This window comes from Liolophura sinensis, chromosome 10, assembly GCF_032854445.1.
Source record: "Liolophura sinensis isolate JHLJ2023 chromosome 10, CUHK_Ljap_v2, whole genome shotgun sequence".
Taxonomy (NCBI): Eukaryota; Metazoa; Mollusca; class Polyplacophora; order Chitonida; family Chitonidae; genus Liolophura; species Liolophura sinensis.
In genome coordinates, this window is record NC_088304.1 from 28223284 (window position 1) to 28240542 (window position 17259).

General features: G+C 41.9%; 1 protein-coding gene across 2 annotated transcripts; it reads left to right on the plus strand.

Annotated features, from left to right (window-relative positions):
- The first annotated feature begins 202 nt into the window (after window positions 1-202).
- LOC135476796 (uncharacterized) lies at window positions 203-9076 on the plus strand. Of its 2 annotated transcripts, XM_064756928.1 has the most exons (3): window positions 203-277; window positions 2463-2561; window positions 7229-9076. In XM_064756928.1, exons 2-3 carry the CDS (start codon window positions 2490-2492, stop codon window positions 7676-7678), a joined length of 522 nt encoding a protein of 173 aa, XP_064612998.1. In that variant the 5' UTR covers window positions 203-277; window positions 2463-2489; the 3' UTR covers window positions 7679-9076. The 2 variants fall into 2 exon arrangements, with proteins under 2 accessions (XP_064612998.1, XP_064612997.1); XM_064756927.1 differs by lacking the exon at window positions 203-277 and having other exon boundaries at window positions 1690-2561.
- Window positions 9077-17259: the final 8183 nt, after the last annotated feature.

Sequence of the window (17259 nt, forward strand, 5' to 3'; positions counted from 1 at the left end):
TAACGTACGTGTACCCCCTCCCTTGTATGTTCGATGTATGAAGTCACCTTGTCCCATTCACTAAAATAATTTATCAAATCCATTTAATCTGATATTCCCCATATGTGTAGCCTAAACATACATTGTTGTAAATGTTGTTTCAATGACATGACGATGGCGAAGAAAGAATGACGTACGCTCGTGTATTATTCCTGCAATGTGTCAAAACTGACGACGGGCTAGACTAAATGTGAAGTGCGATTATTACAGAATAAAGATTTACTTGCAATTTAACCAGGTAAACCTTTACTTTCTGATTTAATTACTCCGTTTTCTGATTTGGCGAACGCCTTGCGGTATCAAGGCAAGAGTGGAAATTCCCCAAAGCTGTAAAAACAGGAGTAACCTGGTGGCCAGATCCCGCCCAGCCTGCCTTGAGCTACTGAAGCATCTGTACACCAGACTTAAATACCACATGTCAAACAAATTCAACTGTTTTGTTGGGGAAAACATTAGCAAATGGTCATATGTTACCGATGAAATAGTGCTCATTGTTAACCTACCTAAGTCAAGGATCTGCTCTAACCGTTCATGCAAATGCTTAAATATTAGAAAATTACACGTTCCCTTGCACCATGGCTGAAACAAATTATTACAGTTGTGTGTAGAGTTACATTCAATATCATTAAAACAATGCAAAGGAATTAGGCGTGGGGTATGGTACTCCATAAGCAAAATCTTGGTTTGTACAGGAATTCAACACTATAAAATGCAACTAAAGACGTACAGCATAGAGAGTATAAACAGAGCAGAGGCCACAGTGTGATAGCTGGTAACAAATGGTAACACGTAACCGGTGAAATACGGCCTCTTGTCAATTTACCACAGTCAGGTTTTTATTGTGACTGTCCATGTAACGGCATAGATAGTAGCAATTTACACGCGCACTACACCATGGCTTAAGCAGAATTAGGTAAAAAATGCGGTGATGTTAATTGCAATTTATTAAACGTCACTAGAATTACTCAAAAAGCTGTGTTGTCATCACATTTAACATAACAATCAAGGATGCTTAGTCCACAAGCAGAATCCACTTACAACATAGAGAGCAAAACCAAAGTAGTTCTGGGTGATCATTTCCCAAGTATCACACTGTCGTTACTGTTCTGCTTTTACTCTCTATTCTGTAAGTCTTTTATAGTATTTATAAGTTATTTCCCCTCTTGAAACAGTGGGCAGTGGCGAGAAAAATCAGTGTGAAAAAAATTTGAGCTCCACTGCAATTTGAACATTTCATAGGGTGCTAGCTGCGGAAACCCTCATTGGGCTGAGTTGTTTAGGTATATATTTTGAAATCAATATTTCGGTCCGGCTATGTAAGGGATTGTGGGCTGATACGAAAAACGGTATATCCGAAATAGTTTTCAGAGGCAACAGGCTTATAACCCGTTGTTTCGTACCACATTCAATTTGAATGTCACCTGATCTCAGCTTCTTAAATCTCCTTCTCAAAAAGCTTGACCTCCCCTGCAGAGCCGTTAATGCATGTAGCATTGCAGAGGAGTATCGCTGGGAAGGACGAAATCGACTGAGCGGGAGACAGGAAACTTAGAACTAAGCGCAAAAGTGGAGTCTTGGGCCGGAGTCTGAGTCTTAGTCTCGTAAGACTAACCAGCCTCAGGATCCCGTCCTCCACGTTTTACGGGTGGCAACCCACGGGCAACAGGTCGCTACCCGGTTGTCTCTCATATGAATCGATAAAATGTAGGCCTATTTCATTCACTGGGCCTAAACGACAACGTTGTCTAGAAAACTAGGGACCTATTCGTCCTACCCAACGGGGGCGGTCAGTTTTGAAGTATTCCAAGTTAAATAATATTTGCCCCGAGGAATTCCGCGTTTCCATTGCCAAAGATATAATCATGTATGGATGCAGAGGAACACATTGTTGTCGTTGTTTTAGCTTTGCCCTATATGCTGTAAGTCTTTTATACTATTTATTTATTTATTTGGCTGTTGTTTCACGCTGTAACCAAGAATATTTCACTTACATGACGACGACCAGCATTATGGTGGGAGGAAACCGGGCAGGGCCCGTGGGAAACCCACGACAATTCGCAGGTTGCTGGCAGGCCTTCTCACGTACTTTATACTATTGTATTCCTGCACAAATCAGGATCTGAGTAATTCTTGACCAGTGACGTCCAATAAATTGCTATTTATATCACTGCACTTTTTTTCTTTTGTACCGAATTTTGATTAATTCATGAGGATAGGAGCTATCGCCGCTGTTTTAGTATTTACATGAACTCTTAGAATAGTTCCCTTTGTGAAGTAGATTAAAAATAGGCCGTGTTTCATCGGTTGCGTGTGATCATTTGCCGACTGTCTGAGTGTCGTCGCTTCTCTTGACTTTACTCTCTTGGCTGTAATTCTTTTATAGTCTTCATATCAATGCTTAAACTGATTATTCTATAATACAGTCTGGCAAGTGTGTTCTGCTTGAGGCAATGGACATGAAGGAGACACCACTTGTGGCCTATCTTCTTAAAGAGGGAGCAGTGTTACCAACTTTAGCCCAGGTATGTCAGTTTATAAGAGAAATGTGAGTGCTGATGAAGATAAAAGCAAGAAGGCTTTTTCATCATATACAGTCTATAGGCTTCGAAACAAACAATACTGTATGAGATGTCAATCAAAATTAACGTTCTGGCTCAATAATTGCGCGACAAATTTCCAACACAACGTTTGACATAAAAAAACCCAAACTTTGAGCAAATTATAAGAATCGGTCAACAGTTGTCAATGATCCCGAACAAAGCCACAATAAAATATTAAACAATTTGAAATACCCTGAAAATGATGTTAACACTACTTCCTGTCGTTTTCTGCAATTGCTATCTTGTGATCGTCCAACGCTGATTTGCATATACTTATGCAAAATATAATACCCTTAGATGTCTAATAACATTAGATGGCATGAATAAGGTATAGTGGCAACCGTGCGACTGTGCTTCTCTTCTGTCTGTGCGATCTTTGGTTCTGTGCAATCGTTTGTTCTGGTTTCTGTGGGACTACATTACTGTTGGGAAACCCAACACGGTTTAAAAGATGTATCCTTAGCACAGGTAAGCTATTTTCGGATGTTTTACAGATATTCGACTTCATTTGGTTCCAATATACTAAAATGAAATGCAACTATATAATTATGGTCAACTCCTCTTAAGACACTGTTGCCAGCTTTACCACACAACTACACTATGACGCCCGTATTATCGTGTCCCCTGCGTCTTCGTCATATTATTTAAAAAATGTCAAACTCAAAGCATACATTCCTAGAAACTGGCAATGAATGTTGGTACCTGCCGCTCTTTGGAGTGTACCATCCGCAAAAGAAAGATCAGATACCTTGTGTTTTCGACGCATCAGCACAGTGCGAGAGAATATCTCTGAACAATGTACTGCTCACTGGCCCTGACCTGACAAATAACTTGTTGGGGATCCTGCTGCGATTCCGTAAGGAGAACGTGGCCATCACAGCAGATATAGAGCCGAGGTTCTATTGCTTCTATGTGCGCCGGATCATCGGAATTTCCTCTGTTCTTGTGGTATCGGAATAACACTGCGGACATGCCACTTGTGGAATATCGCATGTGCATCCGTGTATTTGGAAACTATTCGGCTATTGCGACTTATGGATTGGGCAAAATCGCTACCAAGGGTGAGGAGTCCTACGGGAAAGACACGAAGGAATTTGTGGAGAGGGATTTCTATGTAGACGATGGTATCACACCCCTAACCATGTATGAAGGAGCAGTGGACTTACTCCAGAGAACTCGTCAATCTTTGAAGACTGGCGGTAACCTTCGACTCCGTAAGATAGCTTCAAATTCTGTTGATGCCATGGATGCCTTCCCTGCAACAGAGCTAGGTAAAGACCTTCGAGGCTTAGATTTAGGATCAGATCATTTACCCATGCAACGAAGCCTGGTACTGTTGTGAGACAACTCGGATAACTTCACCTTCAAGGCATCCTCTAGTGATAAATCGTATACGAGGAGAGGAATTCTGTCGTCAGTGAATAGTTTGTATGATCCTCTTGGGTTTGTCGCGCCAGTCTCTCTTCAAGGAAAGTTGCTTCTGCGGGAGCTCATCACGCACACTAAGGGTTGGGACGAACCTCTGTCACATGACCTTGAACAACGATGAGAGCACTGGAAGGATTCTGTCAGGTCTCTGGAGAATTTGAACATATGAAGAATCTACGCAACAACATCCCTAGCAGACATACCAGAAACGGATATTCAAATCTTCTGTGACGCTTCAGAGAAGGCCATCGCCGCAGCCGCCTATTTAAAGGCGACTACGGACAGAGAAACTTGGTAATTTGTTCTGGGCAAAGCAAAGGTGTCCCCACCTTACGCTCAGACCACACCACACCTAGAACTGTGTGCAGCCGTCCTGGCTGTGGAGATATCTGAAGTCATTTCAGAGCTCCTTAAAATCCAGCCCAACAAGGTCAGATTTTTAACGGACAGTAAGATTGTTCTCGGATACATCGCCAGCGAAACTGGGAGATTCTGTGTATATGTGTCAGCAGGATATTGAAATCAACTAATCCAGAACAATGGTCATTCGTACCAACACATGCCGATCCAGCTGATAAAGCAACTCGAGTGACAACGCCTACAGAGAAAGCCATTGGCACATGGCTACGAGGTCCGGCAAAAGGCTTCGAAGAAACCAATAACTTCTCACCCTTGGTCGAACTGGACAATCAAACAATCACTCTATCAACATCAGCGTCTCCACCTCCAGGACTCGGATCAAGTCGCTTTGAGCGCTTTTCCACATGGCAGGAACTGACCAGGACGTTAAGCAACGTGAAGCACATATGCCGTAGATTTAAAGGTGAAACATGTCAACATGGTCGTGGAAGGCAGGTGTCTCAGGATTGCAAGGATGTTATGACCACGAAGGATGCCGAATATTACATGATTCAGGTGGTTCAGCAAGAACAGCACAGCAGAGAACTCTGAGCAATTTTTAAGAACGGGACTTACCCAAAGGACAGCCCCTTGCTGCCCTTAAATCCTCTATTGGATGCAGAGGGCTTACGCAGAGCAGGTGGACGACTAGGCAACGCTGATATAAGCAAACTTGACAAACACCTTATCGTTAGGCTGTGGAATGTCGTGACTAGGGAAACCCGTGGTGGGCAGGCTAACAGTAAACGTTGGGCAGTCCTGTTCACATGTCTATCGACTAGAACCGTCCATTTAGAGGCTGTGGAAGAGATGTCATCTTCAAGTTTCATAAATGCTCTTAGAAAATTCATATCTATTCGAGGAGCCGTCACTCAGTTCAGATCCGATAAAGGAACTAACTTCGTAGGAGCAACGGATAGCTTAAAGATAGACGCCATAAATGTGGAGTTTGGACCTACGAAGAATTTTCTGTATAACAAGGGAACAACCTGGCTTTTCAACCGTTCACATTCCTGCCACATGCGAGGCGTGTGGGAACGCATGATTGGTGTCACCCGAAGGATTTTGTACTCGATATTGATGGACATATCAGGCAAAAACTTAACCCACGAACCACTAACTACATTTCCGTTAGAGGTGATAATAAGCGATCGTTCCATTGTTCCAGTCAACACGGATCCGGAATCTCAGTAAGTTTATTCCCTTCACAATTGTTGACACGGAAAAGCAACCAAGTGATGGAACCCCTAGGATACTGGAGTAGTACAGACCTTTATAAGGCCCAGTGGAAACGAGTTCAGACAATGGCTGATACATTCTGGAAGAGATGGCGTTGTGAGTACTTGAAAGTGAAAAGTGGACAGTCCCAATAAGTACAAAGGAGACGTCGTCTAATTGAAAGACAAGCACGCTCATTGCGATGAATAGCCTGTAGGTCTGGTCGCTTGACCGCTTCCTGGAATAGATGGGAAAGTGTGGAAAGCCGAAATTCGCATTGGGATTTGAACAGCTACTTCAGGTGACACCCCAGTAACCAATGACATCGAAGTATGGCATCTTTACAGATACAAGGCGGGAAGCGTATTGTGACCGCCGTTACAGAGAGTATCATTCTACCAACGATTTGAGGGCTTCCGTGGTTGAGTTGGTTAGCGCGCTAGCACAGCATAATGACCCAGGAGTCTCTCACCGATGCGGCCGCTGTGATTTCATGTACAGCTCATGCTGGCTCTTCGGCCGTAAGTGGGAAGGTCTGTCTGCTACCTGCGGATGGTCGTGGGTTTCCCCCAGCCAGTGCCCGGTTTTCACCCACCATAATGCTGGCCGCCGTCGTATAAGTGAAATATTCTTTCGTGAATTGCTCATGGTTCACAGCGGTGCCATTTTACCGATTCACCACGCGGTAGTCGAACTATGATATTATACTAACTGGAATAATTTCCACTTATGATGAAAAGAAGCTGTTTTATTGTCCATGTGTATAGTTTAGTTGAGTATATGTTGCACATAAAAAAGTGTAATAACATGGTAAAAGGAAATATTGAATAAACCACGTTGTAAGACCTAAAGTACACAGTGTAAGCATAATCTCTGCTCCATATACGCGTAGTGATACATACATAAGTAATGTGGCTGTACGTATTTTCATTCTGATGTGTTTAAGGTAGTCCGTTTATTAAAGCAGGGATGTAACTCGAAGTCTCATATGATACAAGGTATACAATGTGGATGTTATTGAGTTGAAACAACCGTACTGGATGACAATCATGTTATTCTGTTACTGATAAACTGTTGCCTTTTTCTTTTCTATAGACTTTTACCCTTACATTCTCCATGCAACTATGGATCGTGCGGTCATTAAACTGCCAAAGTAACTTAATGACCTGTCGTTGGTTTAGTTATTGGAGTGTGCGGGTTAACTTAGTGTATTTCCCACTCTTTGTGGGAAGAGGCATGATATATATATATATATAATAAATACATATGGCCCACGTCTGTCAGCAACCAGCGGGTGGTCGTGGGTTTCATTCGGGGTCTGTCCTCTGTTCCCCTACCATATTGTTGGCCTACGACTTACCAGTAAAATATTCTAGATTACGGCGTAAAACTTCAATCGAATCAATAAATAAATACGTATCGTCTCGTGGGTCATTATGTACAATTACCATCATGCGCGAAAACAACACATTTACATGAAATAACCGATGCGCGAGAAATCTTCAATATTTGCTTTTGACTATTTTATTTCATATTTGTTCCAGAATAATTCCAACAAGGGAGTCGTAACAAGTTATCTGCGCGGCCTAACAAAGGACGATACAGCCCTAATAGAGGTAATCCTTGAAGGCCTGTCCGGCGAAGAAAGAAATGAAGTAATCGAAAATGCACATCTGTCGGATTATCTGTCTCCAGAAGCAATGGCTCAAATACGGTCTGCACCCGGCACTGTGCTTAGCCTAGAAAAGCACTGCCGAAAAGCAATCCGACGATCTCTCAACATGGCTGCTCACAGACGAGGGATGTCGGCATCCATCAGACAGCTATCACTACTTCCAAAACATGTGCAGGGCTTCTTGATGATGAATGAAGTCCAGTATAATCTTGCTAGAGTATATGGGTATGGTTATTATGACGATGATGATGACTATGACGATTATAATGACTCTAGCTATGACGATTATGAAGATGATACTGATAGTGAATGGTACTGATGCCCAACATTTATACATTTGTAAACACACGGACATACTTTGGGCAGAGCATTAACTCTACCCCTACAGCCTACATGAGTCACGTCAGGTGGCAAAATATTCCTTGCTCTAGACCAGATTATTGTGAAATGATCGAAGTGAAACACGGGCGTGTGTATAAAAGTAAAGTAGCTTTAACATTTTATCCGATCTTTTATCGATAATACTGCTTTGGAAAACTGGAGAGATTGGCTAAAGACACTCAGGTTGTTAAATTGTAAATATCATATCACTTATAATCAACAACATCTGTCGATACTTTTAGATCTTGCATGCGTGTAAGCACAGAGTTTCGAAGGTTTTAGGTATTGCAGTATATATACATCACGTGTCCCATGTTACTTAGCATTAATTAGAATATCATAACTGGCAAGTAGATAGTTTTGTTCACGTAACGACGAATGAAACCAACGAATACCGTTATTATATTGTACACCACGTGTCGGTAGTTTGTTCTGTAGGTATTAACACTTATTATGCAGGTAAAACCAGTAATTACTACATTATCAATGATTTTTCTTTTATTTGATTTCAAAGTCATGCAAAAAATGACGTTAATTACATGCTAGTATGTTTACGTTCTGCTAAGAGCTAGCTGCGTTATACATGAATTAGCGATAGCGATAAATCGTTAATTTGGACCCCATAGCATACTGCCCATTTTGTACGATACAGTAAATGTTAACTAACGCAAAGTGTTTACATGTAAGTCCGAGAAAAATCTTGTTTGAAAATATATGTTTCCTATGACGCATGTTCTAAATATCTGGAGAATCGTGCAACAATAAATGCGTTCCGCTTCAAAAAAGTAGCTAAGCCAAGACTAGGAAACGTTTGCTTGCCCACCGTTTATTCACAGAAAAGATGAATCCATAAGCTTAAAACACAATAGAAGTTACTCTATATATTTAATATCTGGTTACTTCTATTTCATTACAAAACTGAAGCAATAATTAAAATGAGATCAAAGCGCAATTTTGTGCCATAACAACAGATATGAAAGGGATTTAAATCAACTGAGCAGAAGATTGTAAATGTCATAAAGCATAAAAGGGACCGATGTAAACTGGCTATATATAATGATGTATACATAGTTTTATAGAAAGGTATATAACGTTTTGTGAGCGAAAATTACTGAAAAAAGTGTTTATTCTTCACATTACTAGAAGTCGATGTTTTGTGTCAGTAAAGTCACACGACTGAATTGCGTGCAGTCAGCGTGTTTTCATGTCTACATCGTAAATTATAGACGTGCAGTTAAATGCAGCTGTGTAACACAAATTTGCAACATGTATTCCTGTTACTATTTTCACGACATGAATATTTTGCATGGAAAATAAAATCCACAAACTTTAAGAATTCTTCCTATCCTTTTCTTGGGCCCTCTTGCACAAATAGATCGGTACCTACTATTGATTGCAAATATTATAACCGAGTTTACAGTTAACTGCAAAAGTAAGGTGCCCCACTTTGCACTAAGGAATTGTAACGTTTTCGGAGATACAGAAATACATATACTGAAACGCATGAAAGACGCACCAGAGGTAAAAAGCAGCACTGACCCTAAACCCAGTTTTATTTGGAGTTAGAATGTTGATAACATTTACACTCAGATAATTCAGTTACGCATTAGTAATGACAAGTGTCTTTGTAAACTTCAAAATTTTAACAAAGAGGAAATGGAACACGCAAAAGGTCCAAAGACAAGTCAGTACCTGGTAGGACTACCGCTTGTAATACTTCCCTCTATCTTTGAGCGATACAAGTTTCCCGGTGACGCAAACGAGGTGTTTTTTTAGTCATTTAGACAAGATGGCGTCTATCGAATAAGGCGGACCAGTGAGAGGTGGTAATCCTGGCTGACTTGAGAGTTTCCCTAAGTTGATTCACATATGTTTGTGTGGATATGTTCTACATTTGGTAATTGGGGCAATCAAACGTGAAGATAGAGTTTATGAAGCACAGAATTGCTAAAATCAGTGACTGCAAACAACAGTGCTTGTGACTTACCTGTTGATCCAGCCTGAACAACAACAACACCATGAACCAACCTCGGATTGAGTCTCTCTTCAGTGGGGCGTGCAGTGAAAAGGTAACTGCTAGTACTAACTCTGATATAGTCCAATATGAAAACTCGAAGACGTCACCTGGAATTCCTTCTAGTAGTAACCTTGCTCAACCCTCAAGAACAGCAATATCAAGATTTTCAGGAAAACGTAAAATGAATATGGCCGCCACAAATCCAGCATTAAAAGATTGAATTCATTACCCGACATTCAGTCCCTAATTTGTGCTGATCGAGGTGAGGACGAAACCGAGTTATACGAGGAAACAAACCCCAAGGCTGGAACTGACACTAACTTTCTTACCGAGAGCTTATTTACACCTCAAGTCAGCAAACATCTAAATTGCCTAATCCTGGATGCTGTAGAAACGGCTATAAAACCACTAATTGAGCTAGTAGCGTCGAGTAAGAATGACATAACAACCCTTGCACGTAAAGTTGACAGTCTACAACTAGAAATTGCTGACAGGGATAAGACAATTATAAGAAAATCTGAACTGGCAATCGTCAATTCCCTAGTCAGAAAAAGCTCAGAAGAAAATATGCGACAAAAGGATGAATTCCAGTCCCTTTTAGACAAAGCCGAACAATATAGTAGACGAGAGTGTCTGCGGATTTCTGGCCTTTCACTTCAACCAGGTCAAACGACTGATGATGCGGTGTGCCGACTTGCAATTCATCTTAATATTGAAATGTGTAAAAAAGATATCTCGCGATCACATTTTATTGGAAAAAACCAGTCCCAGATAATTGTTAGGTTTGTTTCGTACCGAACCAAATCTGAACTGATTAGAGCACGTCCATTACTGAAGAGCGCCAATGGTTACACAGGGGTGTATATAAATGAAGATCTCACTAAAACTAGGTATTCAGTCGGTTAGCGCGCTAGCGCAGCGTAATGACCCAGGTCGCTGTGAGTTCAAGTCCAGCTCATGCTGGCTTCCTCTCCGGCCGTATATGGGAAGGTCTTTCAGCAACCTGCGGATGGTTGTGGGTTTCCCCCGGGCTGTGCCCGGTTTCCACCCACCATAATGCTGGCCGCCGTCGTATAAGTGAAATATTCTTGAGTACGGCGTAAAACACCAATCAAATAAATAAAAATAAATAAAACTAGGTATAAGCTCTTTAAAAGATTACTTCAAAAGAAGAAAGAAGGTGTGATTTTCTCAGCCTGGACACACGACGGAAATGTGTTCTATTGGTCCCAAGACGGGAGAGTGAAGGTGCAGGTGGCTTCTGAATGGGATCTCGAGAACATTTAATCAACCCGGACAAATCACTTTTCCCGTGCATGATACAGGAGTGTTCATACTATAATCATTAAAGACAGCCGACCGATGTGCTTTCTGTATAGTAGCTCTGACTGTACATGCGTGTCTACTAACACCAAAGTGCGGTCTGCTGCCGTAACTTACGTAATAGCAGATAATATGTACGCTACTCCAACACAAACTGCTGCTCAATGTCTCTCTCTAAAACACTTGACTTGATCAACAATATTGTACTCACAACGAATTGGTCTTGGACAAGAGTGAGTTATCTACCCTGGCCGTGTAAATGTACATGTATATATACATATATCCATATATCTGCATAAGTAAGCCCGAAAAATTAAAAATTTATCTGATAGTTAAGAATATATAAATGTATATATGCATTTGGCCATGACACATTAAATATTCCAGTTGAATTACCGGATAAATTCCAAATTAAACTACAAATATTAGGGAACAATAAATATATGAAGCAGACGGGAAAATGACGTCATTATGTTTGTGTACCAAGCTACAGGGTACCAAAAGTGAAAAGTCACGGTTAACAAATCGTACAATCTATTTGTATTGTCTTTGACCATTTTTCAGTATCCTTCCAGTGAGCCCAAATCGTTGTTTATCCGATAAGTAGATAAATAATTACCATTCAAAACTATACGGAGGATTGGCCCTCATTTCTGATTAATAGTTGTCTCCTTTAGGCAAATCCCAATTCTCAATATATGAGTTGAAAATACTCACCTTAGTGATAATATTTGTAAACAAACTCTCATTGTTAATAACTTGTTTTTTTTTCCTCAAGATACTTTATTGTGCCAGTAACCCACCTCTCCCTATACGCTTCTGTCTGCGACTGGTGCTTCTGAGGACGTACTATGGACGCACCTTTACACCTCATAGTTTTTGTGATTTATTTTGAAATTCTTACTTGTATGTACTGGACTATGTTACACGTGATCTTACCGAAAACTACATGCGTAATAAACAAAAATTCGAGCTGTTATAAAGTGAGTACGATGGTAACCAGGCTAGAACATGTACTTCTTTCGTTCTTAAATGTTGTTACGTCATGGATTACCTGAGTCAATATCGTGTGGCAATCGGGACTTGCTATAACTTTGTGTGCTGTAAAAGTAGGGTACACCTAATCAAACTTATAAACTTGCTGAATGAATTAACAGTGATTTGTAATGCTACTGACTCTTTACTATTTAGTGTTATTATAGGTATTCTTTGTATGTTAAACGACTTGAATTACGTTTTAATTGTCAATATCGCATTACTGCTGCGATGCGGAGATATACATAAAAATCCAGGACCACCAAGCTCGCATAACTTAAGATGTTGTCATTTTAATGCTAGGAGCCTTCTGGCTCAGTCTGATGATCAAATGTCATCATATTCTAAGTTAGACGAAGTCTCGAACGTACTTGTAAAAGAACATGATTACGATATTATTTGTGTAACAGAAACTTGGCTTAGTTCTGCCATACCAGATGAAAGAGTTAATATAGAAGGGTACTACATTATAAGGAAAGACAGAGATAGGCATGGTGGGGGTGTTGCCATTTATTGTAAGTCATCATTGAATATCACACGCAGATTAGATCTTGAAAATGAAAATGAAATGCTATGGATTACAATTGAATTGTTCAATAGAAGTGTATTAGTTGCTGTATGTTACCGCCCTCCTAACCAATCAACGGAATCACGGGATCTTTTTATTGATAACTTTGATTCTACTCTCACTTCTGTTATATCAGAAAACCCACATGCTTTACTAATATTTGGTGATTTTAACGATCGCTGCACTGACTGGAATAAATACCATGATAAGAGTGAATTAAAAATGAAACTTTTCGACCTTTTGGCTGGAAAAAATTTATTTCAAATACTGAATGAGCCGACACGATATACGGAAGATAGTGCTTATTTATTAGATCTAATAATCGTGGACAATATGAGATATGTAATAGATTACGGAGTGGCTTGTCCCATGGCTAATCTTGACCACTGCACGATCTATTGTAAACTGGATGTTCTGTGCAATGATAAACCTAAATCTTTTAAAATACATGTATGGGACCTTAAATGTGCTGATATAGACCGTCTACGTAACTTACTGTCTGTCTCACCCTGGGGAATATGTGACGTTTTCACTGATATAAATGACAAAGTGTATGCATGGTCAAATCTTTTTCTGTCATGCTGTAAGGAAGCTATCCCAAATAAAGAAATTACCGTGAGACCTCGCCACAAGCCCTGGGTGACCAATGATGTGCGATATAAGTTACGAATTCGAAATAGATGCTTTAAAAAGTATAAAAGATCTAAAAATGAAAAAGATAAATTTCGCTTCTATATAGCCAGAAGGGAGGCCAACACAGCCAAAAGAGAGGCAATTCGTCGCTATGCTGCACGTCTAAAGACCAAACTATATGACCCAAATCTAGATACCAAGACTTACTGGTCTTCAATGAAATCACTGTTGGGTTCTAAAGCTAAAACCTCCAATACCACCACTACTTGTAAATGGTAAAAATGTGTCCAGTGATATTGATAAAGGAAATGCTTTCTGTGCATTCTTTGCATCACTTTCTGACCTTCCATCTCCTGCCCCCGACTTGCTGGACTTTTCCTTCGTTACTACAACTCGTTTAAACAGTATACAAATAACTGAAAAGGAAGTTGGTCAGTGTCTCAGTTCGTTAAATACAAGGAGGGCATTTTTTATGTTGCAGAGTGCAGCAGGAAGTATAGTACCCTCGCTTACTAAACTATTTAACTCTTCATTACAAAACGGCGTCTTTCCGTCCGCGTGGAAAAGGTGCCGCGTTTTCCCAGTATTTAAAAAAGGTGATCGACATTGTATTTCTAACTACAGACCAGTATGTCTTCAACCATCGATATCCAAAGTATTTGAAAAAATCGTCCATAAACATTTATATCAATATCTTACGATAAACAATATTCTTATTCCTCACAATGCAGGATTCAAAAGTGGTGATTCAACTATCTGTCAACTAACTAAAATCGTCCATAATATTTATAAAGGTTTAGACAACGGTAATAATATGTGTTTGGTATTCTTGGATGTGAGCAAAGCCTTTGACAAGGTTTGGCACACAGGTTTACTATTTAAGTTGAGGCAGATGGGTATTGGAGGAATGTTACTGGCGTGGATAAATGATTACTTATCTGATCGATCAATCTCTGTTTGCCTCAACGTTAAAGAATCTAACTCGAATCCTACGTACTCAGGAGTTCCCCAGGGCTCTGTACTTGGTCCTTTGTTGTTTCTTATCTTCATAAATGATATAGGACATCTATCATGGCGTCGCCGATCGTTTTGCGGGTCAGGCATTGCAGGTCGGAAACTGGCCTGTCGTGGACAGGGAATCAGTCTGTCGGACGGCAAATCGTCGGGACAAGCCAGATAGGTCAGGCCGTCACTGCCGAAAAACCGGAGGTTGTCCATCAGACGGTGCTGTTCGCCACCGTGCGCCACACCTAAAAGATACATCCTGGGCAGCAGATCGAAGCTGCGCATGTGGCGAAAGTGCAGCTCGCCGCCGTTCTAAATGAGGACAGGCCTTACCGTGAGAGGGTCTCGGCAAAGGGAGGTCAAAAAGGGCGATGATCGCCTTATCGCTCTATCCCAATTGCACCAGTTGCATTGGGAGTTTCGTCCGCGGATAAAGAGAAGGTCCCCCCTTCCCTTTTAAAGAAACTGCATCGGATCAGAACTTCAGGCAATCCGCAACTACATCCCCGCTGTTAACTTCCCTGGGCTACTGGTCAAAAAACATCGCATTTTTGCTTTATCTTTAAGCATTGCATGTTTTCAAATCTCCTAAAACGAGGCTGCAGTGTTATAGGTATTCCATCGTACCGTGTGCCCGAACAGATGACCATTCTTATATTTCTCGCCTTCTTCAATGAACTCCCCCCCCCACCTACATTTAAACAATTTTTACGGGCGCCAGCAAAGGTAAGCGCTGCACGAGGTACGCCAACGCGTCTTCCGTGTTGTCCATGATGCCATTTGGCTATTGCTGAGTGACTCGCCAGGCATGTTCTGACGGCTCACTGCGGCCTGCGGTGTCGACGGCGTTGTCGACGGCGAATCCTTCTTTCTTCATTGCTTTGTCAGGCACCGTAAGTCGGAAGGTCAATGTCGGACGGTGATGTGGCGAGCATAACCAGCCGGATAATTGAAACACGCGTGGTATTTTGGTCGTCCGCCACCAGGCCAAAAACGTCATCGAAATTGGGAAATACCTGATGAAACAGGACAACTCGTAGCCGTTGGTGCAAACCATGTAGAGCAAAGCGTTAACGATGATACAGTCGATCTTTAGCTCGACTTTTATCCGGTAGCGCGGATCGCCGCCGTAGGACAATGCCACTGCGAGCTGAGAAGGATTCCGTATGACGTGCTGGGGCAACTTCCGGGTTGTCCGTGGATGGTCCTGCAACCCCTCTTTCCAAGCGTGGCGATCTGTTTCCGGGTCTGCACAGCTCGCACTGGTCCGGGGATTGTCAGACACGTGAAAGATTCGCCCGCTTCCCAGGCCACTATTCCGCACCCACCTCGAAACAGAATCTCAAGCACTCGAAATTTAGGTCTCCGCCACCAGTGTTAGGTGTGAGTGTTCATAATTGCGCAGCGACGTGGACGATACCGAGGTATGTCTGTGAATCAAGACGAGACGACAATGTTCCTGGAGATCTTCTTCCCATGTCGGAGAATAACGGTTCTGTTAGCGATGGAGTAATAGATTGGGGACGTAGTTTTTTGTCTATTGGAACTGTATGCCCCAAACTACCCGTTCGTGTACTTCACCCTCCGAATGAAGGGCTTTGATTGTTTACATGTTCTTATAATTGCACGTTCCTCCTCCCCCTCCCCCCCCCCCCCCCCCCTCAATGAAGGCTTTGCACAACTAAATGAACTCCGCCCACAAAGGTAAATACTTATTTACAGAATTTGATAAAGGTAAGCGATGTAGGTGATCTGATATCGCGTTTTCCGTGCCACCTATGATTCGGAAAGCATTTTTCTGGCGTACGCCGCGACAGATACATCGGTTCACGCGGCCTGTTGACGGCGAAACCCCTCTTTCTTCAGCAGGTCCCATCGTCGCGTTGCAGATCGTTTCGCGTATGGCGTGCTGAGGGTAACTTCAGGCTGATGCGTTCGAGCAAGCGGGTTTTGCAGTCACTGGGACGTACAACATGTAATCCGAGAGGGCTTGGAATTGTCGGTCGCCGTTGAACGAGACGTATCTGTTCGTAATTCTTCCGTTTTCGTAGTACTCGCTTTTTCATTTTGTGCGTCGAGGATAAAGGTCATCAAAAGTCGAAGAATCGGCATAATCGTTTTGATGAAGCGAACATTACAAGGCGTATGGGCCGTGTCGCCACTCCTCTAACCAAAGGGGCGGTCTGTACACACACTTTTGGCACACGTGTCCTGAGGAGTACACCGACTAAAGTATTTTGTAACAGGGAATGAAGGCAACCTAATTTGTATTTTGCAACCTAACTGGTATTTTTTGGTCTGTAATCGAGTTCAGCGCTCCCAATATACGGTTTTTTTGCCGACGTTGGCTTTCACACAACCCGACTGACATTTCAGAACTTGACATTTCCCAACCCGACTGTATTTTACTGCCTGGCAATACGACTAATTGCGTCCCAATTGGCATTTTGCAGCTCCAGTAAGGTATTTTGCACTCTGGTAATTCGCATTTTTTTACTTCGGCGTTTGGCAACCCGACTGGTATTTTGCTCCCCGGCATTTGGCCACCTACAACATCAGGGCTTGCAACTTGGATTTTCACTAACTTCGACATTTCGCAACCGCCTGGCATTCGCTGCCTGCCATTCTGCAATCCGGTACTGCGCAACCTAGAACTTGGGTGCTCCCAACTTGTGCCAGCTTCAACATTTCGGAACCTGACTGACATTTCCCAACTCGACTGAAATTTCGCAACCCGACTGCATTTCCCTGTCCGGGTTGGCTAACTTAAGATTTTTGCCAACTTCTGCATTTGGCAAGTCGACTGGTATTTTGCACCCCGACTGGCATTTCGCAAGCCGACTGGCATTTTCCAGCCTTTCATCTCCCAACTTCGGTTTTGTTTGCAACTTCAACATGCCGGACCCTGACGCATTTCGACGCCCGAGTGGCATTTTGC